General features: G+C 42.2%; 1 protein-coding gene across 3 annotated transcripts; it reads right to left on the reverse strand.

Annotated features, from left to right (window-relative positions):
- Positions 1-34: 34 nt before the first annotated feature.
- Positions 35-26,405, reverse strand: zfyve9a (zinc finger, FYVE domain containing 9a). Of its 3 annotated transcripts, none has more exons than XM_026313235.1 (19): positions 26,233-26,405; positions 18,628-18,737; positions 17,638-17,745; positions 14,884-16,319; positions 13,692-13,791; positions 13,227-13,403; positions 12,855-13,018; positions 12,062-12,170; positions 11,582-11,704; positions 10,593-10,748; positions 9,642-9,866; positions 7,908-7,990; positions 7,511-7,615; positions 6,131-6,281; positions 5,827-5,907; positions 4,993-5,155; positions 3,932-4,037; positions 3,624-3,800; positions 35-3,327 (listed from the first exon to the last, which is right to left on the reverse strand). In XM_026313235.1, exons 3-19 carry the CDS (start codon positions 17,705-17,707, stop codon positions 3,166-3,168), a joined length of 3,588 nt encoding a protein of 1,195 aa, XP_026169020.1. In that variant the 5' UTR covers positions 17,708-17,745; positions 18,628-18,737; positions 26,233-26,405; the 3' UTR covers positions 35-3,165. The 3 variants fall into 3 exon arrangements, with proteins under 3 accessions (XP_026169020.1, XP_026169018.1, XP_026169019.1); XM_026313233.1 differs by having other exon boundaries at positions 12,041-12,170; XM_026313234.1 differs by having other exon boundaries at positions 3,166-3,327; positions 12,041-12,170; positions 18,628-18,785.
- Positions 26,406-26,558: the final 153 nt, after the last annotated feature.

Consider the following 26,558-nt stretch of genomic DNA (forward strand, 5'->3'; position numbering starts at 1 on the left):
GATGTACAGGGTTTTTGGCTTTTTCAAACATTTCTGACTGATGTTTATAAAAAATGCTCTAACAAAACCCAGTCAATGACAGAGCGGATCTTTTAAAGTTTCGCCCACACACTAGAAGATAACTGTAACTTTCCGTTTGCATGCAGTTACAGTTTGAACTGAATACATAAAAATGCTACTTTCAGCCAAACAAATTGCACCTTTTTGGATTTAGAACATATTGCACGTCAGATAATGCCAAAAAGAAAAATGAACAGAAAACTGGAAGTCAGAAAAATAAATCCTCATCTCCTCTTCATTATGCTAATTTCTAAAAACAGAACTGCCTGCGGCCGCCGATTAACACGGAGCCAGTGAGGGAGCGACGCCAACTCTGACCTCACGTTCAGTTATTACTGAACACTTTAAACCAGCTTTACTTACATTACGTTGCTACGGTCGCTCCTACAATACTTCAAATTAAGTAAGAAACAAATACAGAATCACTACAGGTCTAATTTAAACTCAACGTGTCGGCTCTTCTGCAGATTTTCATGTGATTGTCTGATTCTCACGTGTGATGATGAGCTTGTTTTTCTGCAACAAAACTCTGGCACTGCATTAACAGTACTTTGGGTGTAGGCCCTTCTGGTTTTACATTAGCATGATTAAAGATGGAGAAATCACTGTGATGCAGAACTATTGTACAGAGCATTTTGACATGACAGGGTGTTTTTTTTGGTGATTAGTTTAGCCAGGAAGAAAAACACACGATGCAGATTGAAACAGAAACAGAAGGAATACATTCTTAAGATTTTTTCAGGTCCATGTTGCTGAAGGAGAGCTCAGTCCAGAGCAGAAATCAGGCTGCAGGTAGACCTCTAACAGTCACAGCTGTTTAGGAATAAACATGGGAGGCCTTTGAAGACAACACATCAGCGATCTCCAGGGTTCCTATGCATGTCTGCAAAGTTTTGAAAAGTCTGGAACAGGATGTTGATTTTACGGCTTTGGAAGGACAATAAGTCACAGAAAACAGGAGATGAAATACATTCAGCCTCAAGTCGATTGAACTCTTCTTGGAGGAACCCTGGGTCTTTACAATGTTGGTCAAAAATGTTTGTCACAGTGGCAACCCTGACGCTCGCTTTAACTCTCCAGTAAATGGCTTAGAATCCAGTGCACTGCTTCTGCAAATTTAATACAGTTCTTATATATTTTATTTATATATGTACTGTATATATATATATATATATATATATATTTTACATCTTCAACAGTTATTCTGTTTGCATGATTAAAGGACACCAAAATTAGGTTTTTCCAGCCACTGCTGGACAAACGTTGATGAATTTGAAGTTGACTGATGAGTAAAAAAAAGTTTTCCCTCTTCGGCTTTTTAAGTTTTGTGTACAGATTGTTTGAGATTATCGATAAAGCATTGAAACCTTTTTATCGGCAGTCTACTGAAGGACATCAGAGTAACGCTAATCCAATTTCAAGAAGAGTCCATGACTGTAGTAACACTGAGATCTCTGGAGGCTTCGATGTTACAATTATAATGGAGGAGAAATTGTTCCGTCTACAAATGTATGTACAAGTCAACGCGTCCATGAAGTAAAGCATCCGGTGATTGATGAGTAAAGCTTAAGAGCTGAAGCTAAGAGCTGGGTCCCCCCCTCTTGATGCATCACTGCTGCAGGCACCCAACATCACCACACAGGCACCTCCTCGCTCGATGATTTCTAGCCTCCACTTTTAAGTAGAGAGGAATCACTTTAACTCTTCAGAGACTTGTAAGAGCTTCCGTGCTACACAGGCCTTTGACTTCAGTGCTTCAGGACCTCTGGCTGCCACAGTGACGGTAACGGCTCAGTAGAAGCCGAGGAGCTACATTAGACCACGCTGGAGTCAGACAGCGGATCCATCCAAATACCCACACTGGCTCTTTAAGTTCAGTTTCAGGCGGCAGGCAGGTGTGTGAGAATAACGACAGATAAGTTGCTAAATCCCACTAGTAACACAATAAAGGGGTAATGGATCCTAACTGCTGATCGTCACTGGGAGTGGAAGCATTTGATCACTCCTATCTCCTATTAACTTTTAGGAGTGCTCCAGAGGTGTCCTGACCTCTGAGGAGGGGCCATGAAGAAGGCGATCAGGCATAAATACAGCACTGGGCAAAAGTTTGGGGCACTATAGGTATTAAAGATTGTTATGAATTACATACTACCTTCTGGGAGTTATCTCACTGGTCCCAGATTCATTCTGCAGCAGGATGATGGCACCAAACATACAGCCATAAAAAACTCTCTTCAGGGACAAGAAGTCCTGCAGCAGAATGTGTGGCCCCAGTAGAGCCCTGATCTGTGCACCAGTGAGTCAGTCTGGGATACACGAAGAGACAGAAGGCACTGAGCCAGACCAAATCCACAGAACAACTGTGGCAGGTTTCCAAGACAGAAACAATCTACCAGCCAAGTACCTGGAAATACTGTACTGAGGAGAATTAGTGCTGTTCTAAAGGCCAAGCAGGGCCACAGCAAATACTTTTATTTCTGTGTACGGCACACTGGATGAGGTTACTACAAATAAAAACTATTTAAAGGATTTTTTAAAGCATCCTCATTTGATCTTTAGTGCCTGAAACTTTTGTAAATGTGCATGTTCAGCAGGAGTAAACCAAGTGATGGTTATATGCAGCCTAAAGTGACTAGTTCAGACATTGTTTAAAATGACTGATAGCAGGACAATATTTAAGAGACATGTTCTAGGACGCCTGATTGGTATGGGCTAAGGTTAAAGGTCTCCCACAGTTGATCACAGTTTGTGGTACAAACACTAGTCCAGTTTTTGGCTGTTCTGTGCCAATAAGTAGTTTTAAAATTGGGACTTTAGTTATGCGAGTGTGGTTATCAGGACAGGCCTGCTCGTAAGACTGGAGCTCACCAGAGATCGGAGAACCTGACAGGTGAGGTGAGCGGTGACAGGTGATCCTCTGGTGTAGAACAGACGGTGGCTGGATGCATAGGTTGATCTGAGAGATGCTACCCCACCTGGCACCACACAGTTTTCGGGCTCTTGTGAACGGTTGAAGAGAGATGATGGAGGGATGGAGGAGGAAGCTGTGAGATGACCCCAGAAGGTAAGATATATGGAGGCGAGACTCTAGGTTGGTGTTGGCTCCTAAGAGATAATCTCCAGGATGTAGAAGATCAGCTCCATGACAACAGGGCCGTCGCTCAGCTGGCAGGCACCACTGTGGATGATGGGGATCAGAGCGCTGTCCAGGTCACTCAGGTACTGTGACAGGAGGGGCTGGCCATTACTTCCTGCCAGGTAACCCACCTGTGACAATGTACCAGATGTTAGTCTGAACCTTCGCCAATTTTAAAGTAGCAAAGTCACAAGTTCTTTAAAAAAAAAAAAAAAAAACCTAACTGATCTCTGTTTTATCATTTCATTCATAAAATGTTAAAACCAAAACAATCAGGAAACTTTGTGAAGCTGAATCCAATAATTATTTAATAATTGATTATCAAAACTCCTATGTGCAGTTTCTGTTGATGCACATATCAATCAACTGTTTTTAACAGTAGCTAACAGCACCCTCACGTCACACAGCACACCCTCCACCATCATACCTGGTCAGAGTCCAGTGTGACCCTCAGGCCCAGTTTGGCCATGCCATCCTCCTTTAGCAGTTTGAGATGAGGGCACAGTGCCATGCAGAAAGCTCTTGCTACGTTCTCCGTCAGCCGGCTGTGGTCGGCCGGGTCACTCAGGCCGTTGGGCTGGTCTTCGCTCTGGAGGAAGAACACCTGAGGAAATCACAGACATGAAAACAACCCGTTCAGATCTAGTTCTGTGTTGCTGAGAGATGTTGCCTGTGGTTTAATTTTCTAATTGGTAGCAGGTAAATTGAGCAGACACAGCTGCAGGTGCACTGTACCTCTGTCCAGCGGATGACTTTGCCATTGGCTTTGAACTCTGAGCCGTGGAAGATCTTGACACTGGTGATGGACTCCATAGACTTCCCATCAATCGGACTGATCACACTGGGTTATCAAACATACAACAGCACAGAATTAATGTAGAGCAGAAGAAGGGGAGGAGGTGGGAGGCACTGACCTGCCAGGTGCTCAGAGGCCAACATTAAAGACTCGGGTTGGAGGTTTTTTTGTTTTTTGTTTTTTTTTTTTAAATCCTCTCTTATTTTATTCATGTACAGAGAGAGCACACACTGATCAGCATCACTGTAAATGTGCTGGTGTTAGCAAAAATGCTAAACATTGGTGGGGCCAAATGTATTCATTTACAAAACAACATTTAAAAGAAGATTTGCCAACCAAGCAGACAAAACATAAAAGCGAGCGATGCATCAGGGTGCATCTTGAAGCCAGAAATCTTTTATTTAGTCGAAAACAAAAAATAGTCAGTGTTTCGTTTGTATCTTTCACTAGTGTCCATGCTCTCATGCTGCTTTTTGTTTTGGTTCGCTTCTGATAAGAGCCAAAATAAAGCGGAACATGCCTGAGGAGAATGAAAGTCAAGCAGACAAAGGACAAACTCTATAATATAGTGATAACTACTGCAGGCAGTTAATACATAATGCAGCGTAATCTGAACGTAGCAGGGCAGCACATCAAGTTAGTGCTTGTAAGGCTTCAAACAGCTACTGCTCAGAAACTGCTAATGAAGTGATACAGTATCAAATGAAAGGCCTCAGTTATATTTGATGGTGAAAAGCCACATTGAAATTTGCAGATTTTATCAGACTGCTGTAAAATTGACTGTCGGTCTGTATCTCTGAGCCCCGAGGAACCACCTCTTTCCACCCTGCTGCTAAGATCTCCCTCCACAGGGCTTCCCCGAGCCTGCGCTATGAGCTTTATACCATGGTAGTAAATGCAGTGGCTGGGAATCTATCAGTTCAATAATCCGTGACATAAATGCATTTTCCCAGGTCCCTCTCCTGCTTCACTCTCACTGTCTCTTCTCTTCCCTTCTCACCCCTTGTTGAAGTTGTGGTCGTCCTCCGTCCATTGGATGTGGACGAGCTCCTGGTTCTCCTCCTGGTCGGCTTTACCACACGTGATGGTGAAGTCCTTCATGTCCCTCAGGGCTTGCCGTAGAGAGTCCATGGTCTCAGCTGTGATCTGGATCATCACACCGTCTGCAGGCAGGAAACAGATCAATCATCATTAGTAGTGCTGAATTAAATGGTCGATTCTATTTGTTTCTGCTAACTGGTCAATTTACAGAAAATTACCCCACAAGGTTTTTGAACCACACCAGGACCAGAACAGTTAAGGTGTCTCTGTCTGCAAAGTGACTGCTGATGAATAATCATTTAATCATTTCATAAACTGTATCCAGTAGTGTAGGTAATATACAGTAGCTACAACCTTCTATCACAGCATATGTGAGATTGTATTGTGATACACTGAAGACTTCACTGTTATATCTTTGAAGTCTTCCTGGGTAAGTCTCCACAAACTGCACACACCTGGATTTGACAGTTTTCTCTGAGGACCTGAAGCTCAGTTAAAGTGTCATTTGGGTTTTTGGTCACCTCCCTGACTAAAGCATCACAAAGGTCTACAACTGTACAAAACAGCAACTGTATTTATTTCAAAGTGAACAAAAAGTGGTCTGAATACTTTGGCTATATACTTTCTAGAAACTATTTATTTAATTTATAACCAGGTGTCTGATTTTTGGGTAGTTGAGTGTATCAAATAATTGTATTTAATGCTAACCATCTTTGAGGCACTTTATAACTTCGTAGAACTATTATTTCAACATTTTGGCAGCTAACATGACGTTTGTTGTCAAAGTTCTCACCTTCTACAATGCTGGTCTTGGCTAAGAAGCCGGACGAGGCTTTCAAAGCGCCACTGAACACAAAGAAGCAGGCGCCAGTAACTGGAAAAAAAAATATATACACACAGAAAAAGGAAAAATAATCATAGTTCAGCTTCACAAGTCAAACCAATTTCAGGCAAACAGAGAGACAAGGGAAACAAGAGCAGGATGAGGATTTTCAGGCAAACAGAGCCCAGCAGACAACAAACCACACATAAAAAGCAGACAGAGAGAGAGAGAAAGGAAGTCTTAGATAATGGTGAGTCTGTTTTTGTGTCAGCACCTTTGCGTGGCTGGTGATGGATGCTGATGGCCTGCGTCTGGTAGTTCCCATCATCGTTTTGGACACACACCAGGTGGGAGTCAGCCCGGTCGTTGAAACACGCCCCCATGGCCAACACGTGCTCGTTGGACTTATTCATCGCCTTCATCAGCTGCAAGGACAAATAAGATCCATGTCTAATGAAGCTTCCCTTTGGGTGTGTGCTGAGGAAAATGGGCTTAGGAGAGGCTGTCTGGTTAAGCCTAATTGCAGTGGGCTTGTGGGTAAAGTTAAATGGGGTGGTGCTCACTCAGATGACAGATTGTGGAGAGAGGCATTGACAGGGGTGGATATCAGCAGTTGAAAGATCCTACATATTAATTCCTCTAAATCCCCTGCCTCGCCTCTTAGAAATCGTTCTTTTGCAAATCAGAAATAAAACTGAAAATCTGGAGGGCTTTAACCACTCGCTGCGCTAAAGGCTCGCCTGCAAGCTGTTGAGAAACGGTCCCCACTTCATATGACTGGGTTCCCATCTGTTACTGCATGAGCAGCCAACACACCGCAACCAACACCACTCTCTCCACCACGGCTCACTTTCTCAGCCAAATGGTGCTTCATGTGCGCCACTTCTTCTGTTGGGACGCTAGTTCACACCCTCGGGGGAGGCAGCAGTGTTAGAACAAGTTGACAGCCTACGCCTAATGTTCAGCTGCAGGGACCCAGGAGACTTTGTCACGTAGCACCTACACAGGCTGAACATGTGTGGTGATGTTCATTCAGGGAGCTTAAAAAGAGCCAAATCCATGGATGCCATCCGTGTGGTGGAGGGTTTGCTGAGTTACTGTCTCAAACAAAATCAGAATCTTGGGTTAAAAAAAAAAAAAGCGCTCAAAAGAAGAAACATAAGATAAAGCTAGGAGACAGCTCTACTTTCCCTCACTGGAGTTTGCTTATATTGGAAGGTTTTGTAGTTTTGGGGGTACAAGTTTTGTGCAGTTCAAATAAACTTTGGAGACAAACTGGCTCAGTTCAACACCTCCAAGTGTTTGTGGTGTGAAAGCAAAGTGGCACAAACACAGGATTTTATGACTATATGTAATATTTGCATGATACAAAAGTTAAAGTACTATTAAATTAATGTGAACTGTTGAGGATGTAATCAGTGTGACACAGTAACAACCCGCCCCTGTAACATTACAGCAAAATAAGCCTCCTCTTTGCTCCATATACCTACCTCTAATAATAACAACAAGAAAAAGGAACCAGACCTGAACTGAAAGGCAACAATATTTAACTTTGCTGAAGTCAGACAAAAAAAATAATTAAAAAAAAAAAAAAAAACCAAGTGTGAACAGAAATTTCAACATGTACTGTATGTGACTTTGGCAGGATGCTCACCTCATTGTAGCGATTGCTGGGGATCTTGATGCTCGTCTTCCTCACCTCCATGTCCACAACCAGGCCCTTCACCATTGGTAGCGTGTACTGGTAGTTACGGAAGTCCTGCGACACGGACGGGAAAGAAAAACAAGAGCAAAACACAAATAAATGACCACTTTGTTTTTAACTAAATGGCTGTAATCTGTAATTAGTAGTAGGCAGGCAAAATGAACTCATTCAAATAAAATAGCAAAGTTTATCAGGGCACAAGCGAAATCCTTATTTTACCAAATCAACTTAATACAGACAGGATACAAGTTAGAAATTGTATTTCAAGCAGTGTTACATTTGCACAGTGTTCAGCAGAGCTCCACTTCAAATAAACAGCACCAGAGGAGATGAACGAGGCACTTACTGCGAGCAGATTCATGATGGTGTGACCGGTCTCTCCGAAGAGCGGCTTCCTGAAGCGAACACTGAACAGTGGACACGGATAAACTGCAAAATAAAATGTTTACTTATTGGCAAATGTACAACAGCAATGCACTGTCACTAAAATGCATTTATTGTTCCCTCTGACTACATTCTTTAATGTCAGGGCTAGTTATTATTGTACAGCAACTGTCTGATTCAGTATTCATAGAAACGAGTCCAGTGCAGAGAGATGCCAATTTGGAAACCGTTTCAGCATTTTGGGCTCAGCATCGACTGTAATAAGTAGCAGAAATGTGGCCACACAAAAGGATATTTTGATTTTTTTTTTTCCCCAGCAGAGCTCAACTTCAAATAAATAGCACCAGAGGAGAGTTTTTGGTTTGTGCTGTTGTTACAGTATCCCCCCTCTTTGTGTATTACTGTTTTATTCTTGGTAAGGTGCATCTAGGTTTGTGCTTCCAGTGTTTTCCCATCTCCTTCATCTCAAACATCAAATAACTGTGCTGTTAGGAGGAACACTCCTAATCCACAAGTGAAAAATAAGGCTGCTTTTTTCTCCAGCAACCAAAGCTCCTTACATGACTATTTTTAGCCTCAGCAAACTGCTGGAAATAAGATCTTGCCAAGATCATATTAGCAATAAAAACCAATCTCAGTCTCAATCTGAGGTCTGTGGGGGATCCTTATGCTGATGATGAGCCTCTACCTTTCTGCTGGTCCAGGGTTAAGGGAAGAGGTGAGAGCACAGAGGACCACACTGGTTGTGCAGTGGATTGCTAACATTTTAAGAGTGTGTGTGGCTTTGTTAATGTATTCTATCTGTGAAAGGAGGCAAGAGGCTTAACGGAGCCAGGCGGCGTTCTGTGATGGCAGGTCTGGCTGTGAGATATTTGGTGAAGAGGAGCCTCTCTGATAAACCCCCTCACAAATCTCCCTGGTTCATATGGGAAGCTGTGAGAAGGCAGGATGGTGTGAGGTGCAAACTGACATTGTAAGCTCTAGATCCATCTGGATCCTAATATGTTGCCATAAGAATCAAATCTAACAGCAAAACACACACTTTACTCCTCATCTCACCAAGTGTAACTTGGCAGTGTTTTGATTGTATGGTCTGACAAAGTTGATCTAAATAAACTGAAATACTAAAAGCAATATAGTAAATCTGTATCTGAGGGTGATTTAAAGTACAGCACAAACCTCTTTGTCCTGTTTTTAGAGCAACCTGACGTATTAAATATCAGTCGATCTGCAGGTAGATGTAGGGTTACATTACATATTTACACCATCACCCATTTACTTCAACTGAAGCACAAACTTCAAACTTGTCTTTTCTTTTCCGAAGTGAAGGTTTTTCACAACCTGTAGCCAGAAGTCTAACAGAGACGATTAATTTGAGCATAACATATAATTATGTTTAGCACAACATTAAATCAGACTAAACTGTAGCATCGCTGTCACAGACCAACCTCAGTTTGTTTCTTTCAGATCAACATTTATCACACCAAACCTTTTTTGGAGCTCTGTGTGAGCAGTTTATTGAACAGCAGACTGATGTGACCACAGGTCTGTTGCAGAGTCTGTACCAAATGTCAGTAACCTTTCTATGCTCTTTAAGAATAAAAGAACAAAATGTCAACCTAAACCATATGTCAGCACTTTAATATAAAATTAAATTACACCTTAAAATTAAATAACCCCTGTAGTTTAAACTCACATCGGTACTCTGCACCCAGCCGTAGCATAAGGCGGATGGGGAAGACCTTGGCCCAGGGCGTCTCCCACTTCTGTATCAGGATGCCGAAGAGGTAGGGCGGGTTTGGCAGCAGCAGGTCCTGCAGCGACTGGAAAGAGGGACTGATGTAGAGGAAGCCGCCGTGCTCTTTACTGCCCAGGAAGCTCTGCGTGAAGAACGAGTGACTCAGGTGGCTCAGCACGTTGCCTTTAGGAGACGAGGAAGAAGAGGAGGGGAAGAGAAGATAGAGAGGTCAGTGATATAGGAAGTGTTTGGTTGGAGGGGCTGATGGGGGGAGGGAGGGCACAGCAAGGGAGTAATGCCACATAACACAATAACCCTAATAAGACAAAACTTGGTGGCTGGGGCTTGATCTCGAGGTCTGAGTGACAGTGACTTAATCAGGGATGACACACACAATATGGCTCCGTTCCACCAGCCTGAAACTGGTCCAGTGTGAATATGAAAAAGGAAAAACAGCCTGAGGAGGGCGAGCCGTCAAAGTCAGCAATATTAAAGGTGTTTGCTCCACAGCATACGAGATAAAAATGCAAGACAAGCGGTGGGGGGTGCCATGCCTGAAGGGAGGTGACCTGACAGCAGGATGCTAATGTTTGGACTATTTTTCCTGAAAAAGCCAGAGACATTCAGCAGCGACGGACAGTAACCTGCTTTCCAAATAGAGAATGACTGGGTGCACCTGCTGTCTCTACGGAGCAAAAAGTGGAGCTGGAACAATTTCCCCTTGTATCATCCAACATTACTTTCCAGTTAGTTTTTTTTTCCACTGGGCAGCATCCTCACTAAGACATGTATTCTCACCTGTGCACCTGGAGTCAAAACTACTAATGAGGTAATGTCTCCCCCCAAGAGGGGCCCATGATGGAGGTGGACTAGTTCAAGCCCTTGTGTTGCTACTGGTTGTGTCCTTACCACTGAGGGCCTCCTGGTAGAGCTGCACGAAGTGGGTGAAGATGTCTTTAGGGATGGTTTTCTCGTCAGGAAGACACTGGAGCAGAACGACTACCTCTGCCTGGCCAACAGCATGCATCCCCTTAGTTGTCACGTACCAGCACTTCCTGTTTACATCTGTGGGTCAAGAGAGCAGGAAACGTTGTATAAGATGAATGTGGGCACAGAGACTGTGTTCACATTCACAGTTTGCCCTGGGGTCCTCTCTCGCTCTCATTGTGCCAAAACTTTTAAAAAAAACAAAACTCTAAGTCATGGAACTAGTCCAGTCTGAACAGAGGTGAGAGCAGCACAAGGTTAAATACAGGCATTTGTCCCACACTACTACTCAAATATCATCTCCTTTGCACAAAGAACAAAGGTACTTTAATAAACCACAAATCACTAAATGGTACCTCATACACCTAGAGCAATACTTTGACTAGCTGCCTATTTTGAAAATTTCACCCATGAGTAAATTAGTATCCAGCAAAGTGTTTTAGATAAAGTGTGAGTAAATTGGAATTTATGTAAATCTTAAGCTAATGTCTTGTCATCCTGTACTTGTGCACTGTTGAAGACTGTACAATAGACAGCAAAATTCTGCAATTAATTATTAAATTAAACCAAATATTTAGGAATGAATTCACAGTGAGAACCAGAACATCTCTCACACCCACACGGGCCATTACTGCGGTAACTTAAGTCAATAGGTTTTAAAAAGCATCACTGATGAAACACTCTTATCATCAAACATTTTTAGCAGTGACTACACAGCAGGTATTTACTGTCTGAATGATGTAACAGATCCCTATTTCTCTGCAGCTTGAAAATGCAAATATTTATTTTTCCTGTTCCCTTAGATAATCATGAAATATTAAATTCGAAGTCTGTACACTCATTACTGGTCCCCCTAAAACCATCTTACTGTGTTGTCAATGCTTAAAATAGAAAGTGTGTGGGTAACTCACAGTTGACAAGCTTGACCATGGCCAGCAGGTTCGCATTGAGCACAAAGACCAGGGGGTCTGGGCCTCCCTCCTCCAGCTGCTGCATGAGCACAATCTCTGAAGGCCTCTCCTCCACAGCGTAGTCTGCGGTGGGTTAGGGTGGAGTAAAACAAGGTGAGAATAGAGGAGGGAAAGTTAGGTAGACAACAGGCAGTGATGGGAAAAGGTAGAGAATCAGGGTGAGGTGAAGGTAGAAATGAAGTTTTAAGTGAGGTGGGACAGGGGGAAGGATCAGACAAAGTTAGCAACAGCAACAAAATTATTCAAAACATCATCACATCATCTCTCTTGCTGGCAATGAGTGGTTGTAACGTGAGCCGTGATGTAAAGCACATGAGAAACACACTTCACAAGCACAAACACAGAGCAGGTGACAGAGCAATGAGGAGGCAGCAGAATGGTGAGGATGAAGGCAAGCACCTGTGATGTGGCCTCCCGTACCTCCTTTGACTCCGGTGGATATGAGGATGGGAGGGAGTCCGTCCTCCGGGATCAGACTGAGGGAGCTGCCCACTGGGCTGCCCACTGGGGCAACAGGGGTATGGGCAGCCTGGGGGTGGAGAGCAGGGGTAAGAGTGTGGCGTTAGATGTACTGTACACATTAATATGTAATAATACAGCAATGATATTTAGCAACATATTTGTGGCTGAACATTCCACAGAACTTGTCATCTGTGATAAATTTTTCATTTCAAAGACTAAAATAAGATGACAAGTGTTAGAGAAACACAGTAGGAGCCTCTGCATTTTAAGGGTTTCCCACCTTTCTAATGCCTTTGGCAGTAAATTCAAATCTGTCCATTATTGGGATGACTTTCACTGCGTCATGTGAAGGGTCTGATTTTATACTCAAGTTGTGCCTGCATAGCTCAATGGTTGAGTGGAAGCCATTTAAAAGCTACAACAATGACTCTGTTCAAGAGGCCATGAATCATCCTGACAGTTCAGTGCGGTGAATGTACAGCACAAGCACAGAAACAACCAAAAAACTTTAACGTATTGTCACTCATGTCAGCTTATAGTGGAGCAAGTAGTAGCTTTGAGCATTTCAGTCCACTGGTATTTCTAATTCTGATTAAGCAAAGACGTTTAGTGGCTGGTTACTCCAGTCCATGGCAGTGAGTAAAACACTGATTCCCATAGAACGTTCTCTGTGGATTCCTTCAGCTGACACTGACACACAAGTTAACTTAACAGCATTATCTGTGGGGGAATGTTTTCAGGCCAAGCCTACCTCTGAGGAGTCGGAAGCAGAGGTTTTGTTGGAATATGAGGAGATGCCCAGTGACAGGGATGGAGTGGAGCTGGAGGTTGGAGGTTTTGGGGACTCTGTTGTGTCTCCATTAGGTAGAACCCCATCAGCAAACCACACCCTCCTCTGCTCTCGTGAGAGAGACGCTAAACATAAAAGACATATAATCACATTTTACTTTTGTTGGTTGGACATTGACAGACACTTAGTGAAACACCACAAGTTTACATTTGAGAGCTACAAACTTATCCCAGGACCGGAAAAAAGGACTACCTTTAAAAAAAAAAGAGAGAGAATAGAATCTCACTGTAAAATGTGAAAAATGAAGTATTTTATTCTTAGCAAAGGTCGTACCCTCGTTGCCAGGCTGTTTCAGCACTCCCACAGGCACCATGACAGTAGGAGGAGGGGAGCTGAGTACCCCAGAGGCCTGAGCCTGCTGCAGAGGGGGGATGGTGGAGCAGTACTCTGCTGGGTTGTTGGGGTTAGGACTCTGGTTGTTCCCAGTAGCATGGGTCTCCCATGATTGAGCTGCACAAGACGAGACATTATCGTTACATAAACTAGGAAAAACACTTTACGTGTGTGGTCTAAAAACTAAATCTTACATGATAAGAGCTGCAGCACATTTAAGATGGGTTCTTTTTGGGAGGAAAAATATATTGGTAGTAATAGTATCAGTGGGCCAAAACAGATTCAGACATTTTTTGAATTCTCTTTAAATCCACTTTTGGCCAGTATTACCAGTATTTCCATTTATTGTTTCATCTTCTAACTGATGTTAATGAGGGTTGATTTTACACTTGTAACGATGCTCACCACTTGTCAGAGCAGAGTGACATGTGACACAGACACGGGCCTCCTTCCTGTCCATGTACATGAGCCTGCACTTCAAACTGCAGCATGCTGCACAGAACACCTTAAAAAGAAGAGTCACGACAGTCACAACCTGTGCCACATCCTGACCAAGCATGAGCACGCTGGACAAAGGGACTCGACGTTTTCTCCTAATTACTTTATATTTACTGTGAAGACCTTTAAAGGGGAAGAAGTGAAAAGATGAAGTGCTTTTAAAAGTTGGGACTGAGTGTGCAGCAAATGTACCATTTTATAGATATTGATTTCCTGTACTTAGCCAGCGCTTCAATGAGCTGCAGCTGTGTACAGGGCACTTTACTTTCAAAGGATTAGCACCTCATTACACATCATTATCAAGTAACATGTATTTAGTAAATGATTAGACAGTGGGTGGAGGATCCTTTTTACTTCAGAGCCTCACAGCAGCATCAGAAGCTAGTTTGTGGATCTACCAGGCTGGTAGTAGATGCACTGAGGATCTTGCTGTGTCTATTGTTTGCGGCTCAGTGCTGGTGTTAGAATTACTGCAGTGCCAGCTCCTCCCTGCTCAAGTGGCAGAGTGTGTTTGTTTACCACCATGGGAAATTAAGTAGCAGTCCGGCGATTTTCCATTGCAGTGTCAGCGACTACATCTTCACTTTAAAGTGGACTCCCCACTGCATGTGTGGGTGGTCGTGGTGCTGCTGTACAAAGCTACATGCACACCCACTGAGTTTATCTGCCAATAAAGAAACTCATCTATCAAAGCACTGCATTTCATTTACCTCCTTGCCACACAAAGCTTCTATTAAGTCACTGATGAAATATTACTCTATTGTGAAACATGCAGCATATTTCTCATATTGTTTTTCTTCCTGTTTTCATAAATGGTGCCTTTCCTGAAGAAATACTTACGGTGATTTGTTAGTAGTAATGTGTTTTTTCTGGTCATGTTGTGATGATTCCAAGTGTAACTTCAGATCCTAAAAAGTTACTGACTCAAACCCAGGATGAAGGCACCAGTAAAATTGTTTTTAAATATATTATAGAGAAATATGAAATATATAACATTGTTGAACAAAAATACCTGATATGATGCTGTAGTCACTGTTTCTGAGTTACTGTGATTTTTGTTTGGATTTACACTTTAAAAGCTGCTCTAGCCCTCACTGACCTTGCCACAGGCCCTGCAGTGGTGCCTCCTCTTGGTGAAGGTGAACTTGACGTCACATTTCATACAGACAGGAGCCTGGGAGTCAGGCACCCACACAGGGGCAACCTCTCCCAGGGAGCTGGAAGGTTTTCTGCACAGAGTGGCATGCTGGCCTGCCTGTAGGTCATTATCTGGGCTCTCTGCAGGCATCAGGGAAGAAGAGTGGACAACACTGTCTCCATTCAGCCCGACTACACTCTGATCTGTCCCACTGACTGTCAGGTCAGACGGTGTGCCTCTCCGACACTGGTTTTCAAGGTTCTTGTTTTTGCTAATGATGGATGGACCGAGCTGATTTTGGACTTGGCCTGATAGCGGTTGCGGAATCTGGAGTTTGAGATTGACCGGCTGCTTTGGTCGTGCCCCCCCATAGGGAACACTGACTGGCTGCCGCCGATTGTTGGTGACTTTCGGTTGGATGCTACCTGACAATGTTGCTCCACCATCGCTGCTCTCCTGCTTGCTCTCCTCCATCTCTTTCTCCTCAGTGACAGAGTCCTCTTTGGAGGGCACAGAACAGGCAGAAAAACCGTCCTTCTCGTCTTTCTCTTCTGTATCATTTAGTTTGGAGTGGCTACTGCTCTGCTGCTCCAACCCATTGGGAAGGCTTGGTATTCTGAGGAGCTGGTCTATCTGTCTCTCTGGACCACATCTCTTCTCCTTCTCCACTTCAACCATGTCAAGAGCGGATACACCATTCTCCTCTGCCTTACAGTCAGCCTGAACATCTCTGCCCCCATTCAGGAGACTTTCGCTCTGCTCTTTCTTTGAGTTGACGGTTTGGCTATTTTGACCATAGTCCTGTAAAACAGCTGTACTGGCCTCCTCTTTGACACCTTCACCATTTTGTGTTGCTGGTTCCACATTTGGGTGAATCTTCTCAGTCTGCGCTTCTTCCTGTCCTAGCCCAACCTCAAAGGTGAAGTGAGTGGGACTGACAGCTGAGCCTTCTCCTGCTGCTGCTGCTGAGGCAGCTCTGTCCCCCTGAGGAGGTTTAACCTCCTGGCCAGAAGCGCCAGACTGGGTGCCTTGAGGAGAACCTATCTCCTTGCTGAGCCCATCATGTGGTGTACTTGCAGGGGAGCCATTCACAGGGTGCGGTGAGAGGTCGTCGGTGCCCACCAGTTTGCCGATATTGGGCTGGGGAAGTGGTGGACTGTGGATGTCTGCCGGCCTCTCGTCTACCCAAGACGAAGGTTCGGGACCTGGAGGTCTTTTTGAGTCTGACCCCTGAGAGGCGCTGGACGAAGAGTCTGGTAGTGTCTTGAAAGGCAGCGAACTCTCCCGAGGGCTGAGGTCTGCATGGGCCAGGGCAGGGTTCAGAGAGAGCAGGTGGGCTGGTGGGGCCAGGATCTGAGTCCACTTGGCATCTGAGAGAATGGGAGTGTCCGTCTCATCTGACACAAACAGAAAAGAGGAAAACAAAGAATCAGCTAGACTTTTATTTAATCACCACAAAACCAATTTATTGAATTAGAGACTATCAGATTAACTGTTTCTAAAATTGTAAATGACATGAGCAAACTAATTTTACTGCATACTAAACTAAGTTACTGCAAACTCATTTTTGAACTTCATATTTGCTGCACTTCACAATTAATTTGATCGATATCTTGGCTTTCAAGCCTTTTGCCCTCATTTTCAGTGTAGCTTGCAGGTGTCCTGTTAAAGCTAAAACATGAAACAGAAAACAGGTGGAGTTGGCTGCCAGCAAAGATATCATGAACCTACAACAGCAAGACAGAAAGTCTCAAATGAACTGCCACAGAGAACTGAAACACACTCCCAAGTGATTGAAGGAGCTAAAAATGGCAAGAACAATCCAGGGGACAAATTGAGAAATGAGGTTGGCATGGACTGGCAAATTCTGAGAAAATGGGCCAAACGGCTCAGTGACCCCTGGGAGCCATCAGTCAAGTTGACACATGAATGCTGGGCAATACAACTGAAAATCATTATATTATTCAAAACAGCTTTCTCACACAGCTGTGTCAGCCACTGCAGAGTGCTCTGCTCCCTGCGCTGGAATTCATGCTAAGCTGTTTTAGCATACACTGTACCAGGTTCAAGCACCCACACACACTCAGAGTTAATCTGCCAAGCTGGGTCTCTGGCAAAGGACATGCAGATAATCAGTCACAGCCAAAATACACACCGAGCTCACAGTCCCATTAGAATACATTCTTTGTGTGTGTGTTAGTATCAGCAGCAGCATTTTTCTGGGGTCATCAATGATAAATCAAGAAAAAGAACAGCCTCGTGTATACTGGGGCTTTGGGAATCTACAGATATACAACTCAGTAATGCAGTGTTTACTTTACAATTACCATAAATACACTATGAACAGATTTAAAAAAGGCCCCAAAACAATTTCTTTACTTATTGTGAGCAATAAGTGTTTTAAAAACTGATCTTGCCTTGTAGCAGTTATCCAGTTTGCACAGTGAGCCCAAGCGAGTTAGAAAGTCCAATTAGTCCTATTCCCTTTCTGCACACCCTCAATCAGCACCTGTAACTCTCACTCTATCTGACTGGCAGGTGGTTGATTGACACCTTGATGATTTACTGCTGATTTGTACAATGGCATCCTAAACACCACTCTTCTGAATCATCAGTGAGCTACAGCCTGTCCCATCCGTCTTCTCTCAAGCACGATGACTCACTGTTCGTCCCTGTCTCGTGTCCACATTTATTAAAGCTCAGACAATAGCTCACCTTCATTCTGCTCAAACTCATCCAGCACCTTGTCCAGGTTGAAGGCCTCGGCCTGGAAATAATTCTCCATGGGTCAGGAAGCTCCACCCTGCCAACAGCCACACGAACCTAGAAGCAGGAAGAGCGTGTCCTCAATACTAAGTCCGTTCACATTTCCATGCTGTATGAATACACCTCACACAGCCTGAATCATATCACCATGTTCACATCTTTGTGGTCCATTCTCTTTAATATGATTCCTTTAAGCAGAATTACATGCTCTACCTCTCTTTCACTTTTCCTTCTTATTTCTCTCCCAAACCCTGGGTGATGACTCTGGGGTCACAGGGATAATAAAAGGAAAGCATGGCTCTGGTCAAAACGTCTGGTTAACTGATCTGGTATACTGTAACAAGGTGAGACCCAGCGGCAGGTTAATTATCTGAAGATCAACTAATCGATTTTGCTCTAGATGACATGTCCACCTGGTTGAGGGAACATGATAAACCAAAGTTTAGTCAACTTTTTGTAGTACTGACAGTTACTTTTTCTAACTTTCTCATGACACATTTAGTTTGATCCAGTCTACACTGTACTTGATCTCTCACTATTTCTTAGTAGATCTAATGTTTTAGGCCTGTCCTACTACACAGAAGACCCAGGAGACCAGTCTGAATGATAGTAGTACTGTAAAACTCAGGGTTCACTTTGCACATTATTTTATTTTGACATTAGTTTTTCCTTTTTGTCTTTGCCCCTGCATTGACAGCTGTTAGCATTCCTTGATAGTTTCACATAGTAAAACAATATGCAGTCAGATAATTAAATTTGAAAGTCAGATTTATAGTCTGCCAGCATGCTCTGCTCTGCGGTTTATCCAGGTGTTGTGAGCTTTTCACGAATTGTTGTTTTGTAACAGCACTGTACTGACTACAATGCTTTCTCTATATCCCCGACTCCAGTACAGACAGTTAGCCATAGCATAATGCTCCATTCCCCATGAGTCCTCACCTACACAGAGGTCCTCCTCAGCAGTCCCAGGCAGTGTTTTTTTTTTTTCTCAGTAGGTTTCCCGCTCACTTTTCACTTCACCCAGTCTGGCAAGCGCCCAGCACCCACACCTTACACAGAGAGGGGAGACACCATTCAGAAAAGAGCTGCTTCTCAACCTGTGTGGCAAAGCACGCAGCTAGTTACATTACGAGGTGATAAAAGCAGTATAAAAAAAAAAAGAACTCCATACATGCTTAATATATATCAACTTTGGATTGTGTTCTGTGCATCATCAATCAATATGAATCAACACCACTCAAACAGGTAAAGTGAACATCATAAATGGAGGATTTATTGCAGGACTGTGGTATTAGACTGCATTAGATTTTGCTAGGTGTGCCTAATAAACTGCCAACAGGGTGTATAATAAAAATAATCATACTTACATACAAGAATATGATATGTAGTTGTGTTGAAATAAAGGAAAGAATTTCATCTGACAGCTCAAACTTATCGCCTCCACCCATCACAGTGAGGATGAATCAGAACAGAATAAGTCAAGGACATGGTTCATGAGCAACACTCTGTTTCAAATGATAATACAGCATGTCATCCAGCTTACCATGCACTCAGTGTGTATTGCACACTATCATACACAGCGAGCCACAAAGCAATCAGACTCATGAATGGAAAACAGCTGAAGCCTGAATCACTGCACAGTAAACCTGCCCAGTCTGTCCTTACTGTTGAGGAGACCTTGGAGTGAGGATGCAATGTGAACAGGCATGAGGAGGTATTGAGGTGTGTGTGTATGTGTATGTGTGTATATGTGTGTGTGTGTGTGTGTGTGTGTGTGTGTGTGTGTGTGTGTGTGTGTGTGTGTGTAGGGCTGCAAATGACTAACAGCCAGGCTTAACTCCAGGGTCATTCTCATAAGGACAAGTGCGACCAGGGATTACACCAGAGACCAAATATTCCACAGAGCAAAGGCCTCAGAGAAAGGAGCGAAGTCAACACATTTTCTGCTTAGTTTAAGATGCACACACGGACACAATGTCAGCACAACTGTGAAGGAACAGGACAGGACACATGGGGTATCACATTTTATGGGGTCAAATTAATTTTAGCCACATTAGGAAGGATCCTGATGGGGAATGCAGCTATCAGAGCTGAACATAATGGAAAACTGCTCAGACAATAAAAAGGACTCTTTAAATTGAGAAAGTCTGCATATTTAATAATCACATAGCTCTGAAACAAAGTGACTGTGCTTTAATTTGAACATGTTACAAACCAAACACAGGCACGGCGCAGATGGAGCATGATGAGTCAGCTCACATGCCAAGTGACGTCACTGCTCAAGAATGAATTTCACTTATGTGCAAAAATAAACTGTAAATCTACTCTATGGCAAGTAATGGTGATTTAAGCCATTATCACTAAATAGAGAGTCAACGGTAAAACCACTGCAATCACAATCTTAGTTCATATTAGATAATTCAATAATTCATTTGTTTTAAGTTGTACAGTTCACTCAAGCTTTAGCTGAGATGCTGTTCAGATATCTAACAGTGAGAAGTTAAGAAATCCAAATTGAAAACCTGTGTGATTGATTTGTGATTTGACACTGTATGCATTCTGATTGTATTAAACAACCTGCCGTAACCTTAAGCTTTGTTTTCCCAGGACATGTGCCAATTAAAGCATAACAGAATCAATTTAAATACTATAGCTAACCAACTCCAACGTGGAGACACGGATGTGAATGTGTTGGCACATGAGCAGTGGTATGCAGTGTTGGGTCAGAGCGTGAAAATAAACAGGTATTTTTTAAAATTTACAAGGAAAAACTGAAACTAGAGGGTGTGTGAATAATACAACTTTCACATCATCTGCACCAACCACTGAATCGGAGCAATGTCTAAGCACCAAAGTTCAACCTCATCCAACTTTTACTCCAGCAAAGATCTTTCCCTCTATGCTCTATATGAAATCGTCTTGCACCAGGCTGAACGAGGAACAGTGCACTGAAAAACACAAACATGTGAACAAACACAGACTCACTGCCATGAGGACAGGAGCCTGTCCCTGGTTAACATTTAATTACTCTGCAGAGGTGCTGAATAATGCATCTTTAGTCAAAGTGCGTGAATGAGTTGTATTTTTAGACACGTAAACTGGGGAAGATGCTTTCAAGGAGACATATATGCCTGAGAAAGTGTGTCAGTCATAGAGCCTCCATCACTGAAAGAGAAACAGCTACATCATGTACGAACATGTTACTCCAACGATGTGAACTTCAACTCATTAACTAATGAATAACCTAAAACTACGACAGGAGCACCACATTATATGTAGTGTTGTTTTAGGCAAAACAAGAAAATCGAGACTGTGCAGTCCACCCAGCAAAGTCATATATCTGTCATCAGGTTGCATCCAACAACACAAATGGTAATTATTCTCTTGTTCTGTATTAATCTGTCAGCAACAGCTTAATGTAATGACAGCCCAAAAATCTTCTACTTACTTATTTCCTGTGATACGAAGCAATGTAAATTAAGCAGCAACCACTTGGAAAATACTTAAGACACTGATTATCAACACTAGAATCTGAAATGAGCTCAACTTGGCCTCATTTCAGCAGCACTTCTATCTACAAACCATGCAGTGTTTAACTTCAACCAATAATTTCCTGTTGTTAAAATTATTCTTCTGATCATATTTTCAATTGATTGTTTGGCTAATGAAATGCCATAACATAAAAATGGCTATCACAAGTTCCCAGAATCAAAGAAGGCATTAAACAAAGCTCTCCAAAGATATTCCTCAGGTATTTAATTAATCACAGAAACAAAAAAAACTAAAAAAATTGCAAAATCTCACACTGATAAAGCTGCGACTAATCTTAATATCCGTCACATCAATTACTTTTCTGTTTTGTGAGGTGAAATAATAACAAAAGCATAAATTGTAAAACCTAAATCAAAAGGTATTTTGTACATTGGTATAAATCACTGACAATAAGACCAAGGATTATTTTTAAGTTGATTCCCCATTCCTTAACAGCCAGCCTCCAGTGTGAGCCCATACTTGCTAATAATGAAAAGGCCTAACAGACCACTAACACAATAAAGCACGCCTGACTGGACGTTCTGGCATGGCAGCAAAATGAAACAAGAAAAGGGATAAACAGTGAGGAAGCTCAGACATGCTAGAATGCTAAAACTGTCAGATTGAGAGAGTGTTTCCTGTTGTTTCCTGCACTCGCTTCCTCGCCAATCAGGTGAAATCCTTTGCAATCATCAGTGTAGTTTGACATTTATCGTTTGGTTATTTATCAGTAATACTCCCCTCAAGACTTTGTTTTTCAGGTTTATTATTTCCTTTAACTCAATCATTATTCTGTACAGGGACGATGTTTTCAATCACACCTACGTACCTGGTTTTGCTGTACAATGGCATAACTGCATTCAAATGCACTGGAGCTGCAATGATTAGTCAATTAATCAATCACTCAACTAACAGGAACTTAACTGCCAACAATTGTAATAATTGTTACTATAGCAAAAATACCAAACGCTTTTTGCTTCCAGCTCCATTAAAATTATTCTTCACATTTTCAAATCCTAATTTTTGACTGTTTTCAGACATTTTAGAGACAAAACAAATAAGCACTTAATCAGCTAATATGTATAAAGTGTAAAAAACTGAAATTTGGCCTTTAATATGCGTAATTTCTGAGAATGACATCAGATTTCTTCTCCAAATTAAGAATAAATGTGGTTTATAAATGTTCCAGCTCCTAAAGAATTTAACAGCGATCAAGAGGAGTCACTACTTAATGGCTGCATTACGCAAACAGACACAGAAGCCACCCACTCACCAACAAAGACAAAAATATTTGAGGATATAAAGCACAATGTATTACGTCATAGATGAAAAGCCTGAAAATTGTTTATTGAAATTTCCCTGAGTGTAAGGTGGCATCTTCAAATGTCGTTTTGTCCAACCCCCAGCACAAACCCCAGGGATTTTCAGTTTACAGTTCTAGGTGACAAAGAGAAGCAGGAAAATCTCCCATTTGAGAAGCGACAAACTGAGAAATTGAGTATTTTATTTATCATTTGACTGATCCACTGGTTTCCACTGGATCTCTATGGATATTAGGTTGATGTAGTGATTCAGGGAGAGTGTATGGGAGAACATCTGCGTATTCCTCATTTTAAAACACTCTTAGTTTTATTTTTATTCAAAGTCTTTCTATCCTTTTAACTGAGAACTGTTTCCCTTAAATTTTATACTGAAGGGAGTAAATATGAATATGGGCGACCGTTTTAGTCATTTTTTAATAAAATTGAAAAAAAATCTTAAGGGTAGATATTTGCTGTTTGTTTCATAAGTGACACTGAATTCAAATCTTCAGCTTTTGGAAAGTAAATGGACAAAGCAAAGTGACAAATTATAATGAGGCCTTTTCACATTTGTACATTCTTGAAACACTTGTGAGTAACTGACATGCTAATGTAAAAACCTGTCTCACTTTCAGTCTGGATTTAGGAAGCAGCGTAGCATCTTTACATAAACCATTTAGGTGTTGATGCAGATGGAGCATATCCTTATTATGCTGATGATCCAGTTTTATATGGCTGCATACAATTGCAGGCTGTATTTAATATATTTCATCCTCAGCTTATCCTATCCAAGCTTAATGTCATTAACTTTGAAGCTGATGGGACAAATCAAGGGAAGAAGGAAACTTAAGTATTTGTTATAAATATCTTGGAGTGTGGCTTGATGAACATGTTTCTTTTAAGCAGCACCTTCATGAACCTAGAGAATACAGAAGTTAAGAGTTTTGTTTTAGAAAGGGCCCGTTGTTAGGACTTCCTACCAGTACTTGAGTACGATGATTTGTTATACAAAGATGCACCAGTGCATTAGGAATTTTTTTTTTTACCAACTTGAAATCATTGTGTTGTGCACTCTAGTGCTGGCTGGCTGTTTGCACCATTTGAATCAGAGGAATATTTTCATCTAGAAAAACATTTTAAACAAACTTCCCTCATCTCTTTGCAAACTTATTTCACGGAGCACATCTTCCAATCAATCATAATCTTACTTCACAAGAAACTGAACTGCTGCCCGTCCCGGGCATCCTGACCGAGATGGAAAAGAAAGCTTTCATGTTTTCTGCCCCACACACTTGAGAAATATCTTTCTGTCCCAGACTGAATTCAAGGCTACTTAAAAGTTATAATGTTAACTCTTCACTTAGTTCGAGCCATTTATATATATATTAATAACTTACTGGCAGATAAACTTATAACAAAAAACAATTGATAGCTACAGCCTTCTTTAGGACTTGAATAACATCTGCTGGGGATTTTAGATTAGGGGAAAGCCTTTTTATGTTTAAGTTATTTTTATGAAAGTGATAACAGGCTGTGCAGCTTATAAACAGTTCATCAATAAATCCAAGTTCTGAGCAAAGTTTCTCTTTAGTTGCTTACTTTTTCCAGGAGCTACAAATATAGCTGAGACTGCGAGCTTACATCCTGATAAACTGCAATTTCAGATCCAAACTCGACATCGCCAGTCGGCGTCTGCACGCCGTGAACACAGGAAACCTCAAATGATTACTTCCTCTCTTTAAGAATGGACTGAGACAACTTTTTAACAGCATGAGTGCATGACTGAATAACACAGTATTATATACTGTTTAACACCCTGACTGGGAGTTGTCCTATCTCATCTAGTTTTTAGCTAGACTAGACAAATAAGAGCTAAACACATGAAAGCAAAATGTGCCACAGGTTTGCATCCTTCAAATGGTCACACTTTCTCAAGCTTTAAAAAAGATAATTTCCTTGACAGGAGAGGTTGACAAGGTAAAGCCGCTGAGGTTTTTAGAAGGAAATGGAGGAGCTGTCCTCCTGTTAGAAAGATCTGTTCTGCTTCCCTGCAAGTGTCAAAAGCTATTATGAGCTTCTTTTCTCCCTGATGTTTTTGATCTACATTTAACCGCCACAAGACGGATAAAAAAAAAAGCTAAATGGAGACAAGTTTCTGGGCTGCCATCAGGGAAAGAGTTGTAATAATTTCTGAAAGCATATAGTAACCTACATCAGGGAAATCTCCACACACACACGAGAGCTTGTCTTTGCAAGGGAGCCTGCCGGATCAGTCTCTTCAAGCAACCCCCCTGAGTTTTAATACCGCCTAAAGATGGAGTGGAATATCATCGGCTCTTGCAAGAGGTAAAAACCCCTATCAAATGTCCTGTATACGTTTCACATGGACAGTCAGTCCATGCAGACTGGGCAGATGCCAAATAGGACCAGATGGGAAAATGATGGGTGTTATAAAGTCCAAGTTCATGGTAAAGTAAATGTTACACTGATTTATATGCCACACTGTGTGCACTTTAATTAATACAAGGCTGCAACTAATGGCTATTTTCATTTTCAATGTGTTGATTATTTGTTTGGGGTATGAAATATGGAAAGTGGAAGAAAGGACAGTTGTAACTTTGCAGAATCCAAGGTGACCTCTTCACATGTATGTTTTTGGTCTGTCCTTAGGTTCAGCGCTGTAGATGACAAAGATAAACAATATAAAGCTAAAACAATGAACAGTTGCAGATTATTTTTCCATCAATGAAAAATCACTTTAACTCTAGTTTAAAACAATCAGATCTGACTTTGACTTCAGCAACAACTTCATGTCTAATTGCTGACTGATCATGACTACTGAAGATGAGATGTTTTTTCAGAAATCCACCTCCAGAGCATGACTAAGGTCTGCAGAGCCACATGATGAGGTCAATTTTAAAAGATATGGCACCAACCATCCTCTCAGGAGCACACAGATAACCATTAGCTTGGATTATGCAACCATAAGTGGCACTGTGGCTGTGCCTACAGGCCAAACAGCCTGGGATGGTGAACACAATTCACAGGTGATCACACAGAAAACTGCTCTGTGTTTTTAAAAGCTAAACCATATGAGGTTTGATTTGCAGCAGAACTTAGTTGCATTAGCTGGGCTGCTAGCTGAATTTACCATCCACACAGAAACCCACGGAATGATTAAGTTAACATAAAACACCCAGTGGCTTTGGAAATACGATAAGACGAAATATTTGGAGACCACACAGCTTTTAATGCCGAACAGCAGCTGGTTTTAGCTCCAGTGGTTCAGCGGGCAGTCGTGCGCCGAGTGACGGCGGCGACTTGCTCCTCTAACGGTCAGGCACACCGTCACCGGCCCGGTGGGGCTTGGGGCTAACGAGCAGGTTTATTTAACGTTTATATGGAGCATTTGGAAACGATTCCTCCTCGGGTTAACTCACAGTCACTGGAAGTATTCACAGTGACTGTTTAGGAGCAGCTCGGTAACGCAAAGGAAAGCCTTAGCGTGTTGTGTAATTGACGTTAAATATAGTGTTACCGTTACCGTAACACCACCTCCTCGGTGTTTCTCACCGGTTAGCTAGCGAAACAGACCGTAAAACACAACAACAGCCATCCACGGTGACTTCGGGTGAGTTAATACTTGCCGTTGCAATGGCGGTTTGTAACGACGGAGCCGTGAAATGTCACGAAAACAAATTCAGTTACTCACCGGAGGAATCCTCATCTTCACGTACGGTCCCGCGGAGCCCCGTCGGTCATATCCCTCATATCTAATCAGCCTTTGGAAGCTATTCTTTAACCCTGCCTCACTCAAACAGCTCAAGTCAGAAAGTACAGCTTCTATTCTGCCGTAGTTGTGCGACAACACTCAAGGATCCCTCCCCCAAGGTTTAATATCGGAAAAAATCAGGAGCAACGTCAAAAAACAGCAATGGATATTAGAAACTTCCGGTAAGCGTTTCAAAATAAAACTTATACTGCTTAATGGTCCCTGCAGCATTTTTACAGTGGTGGAAGAAGTAGCCGACTGAGATC

The sequence above is a fragment of the Mastacembelus armatus genome, chromosome 17 (assembly GCF_900324485.2).
Source record: "Mastacembelus armatus chromosome 17, fMasArm1.2, whole genome shotgun sequence".
NCBI classification, from domain to species: domain Eukaryota; kingdom Metazoa; phylum Chordata; class Actinopteri; order Synbranchiformes; family Mastacembelidae; genus Mastacembelus; species Mastacembelus armatus.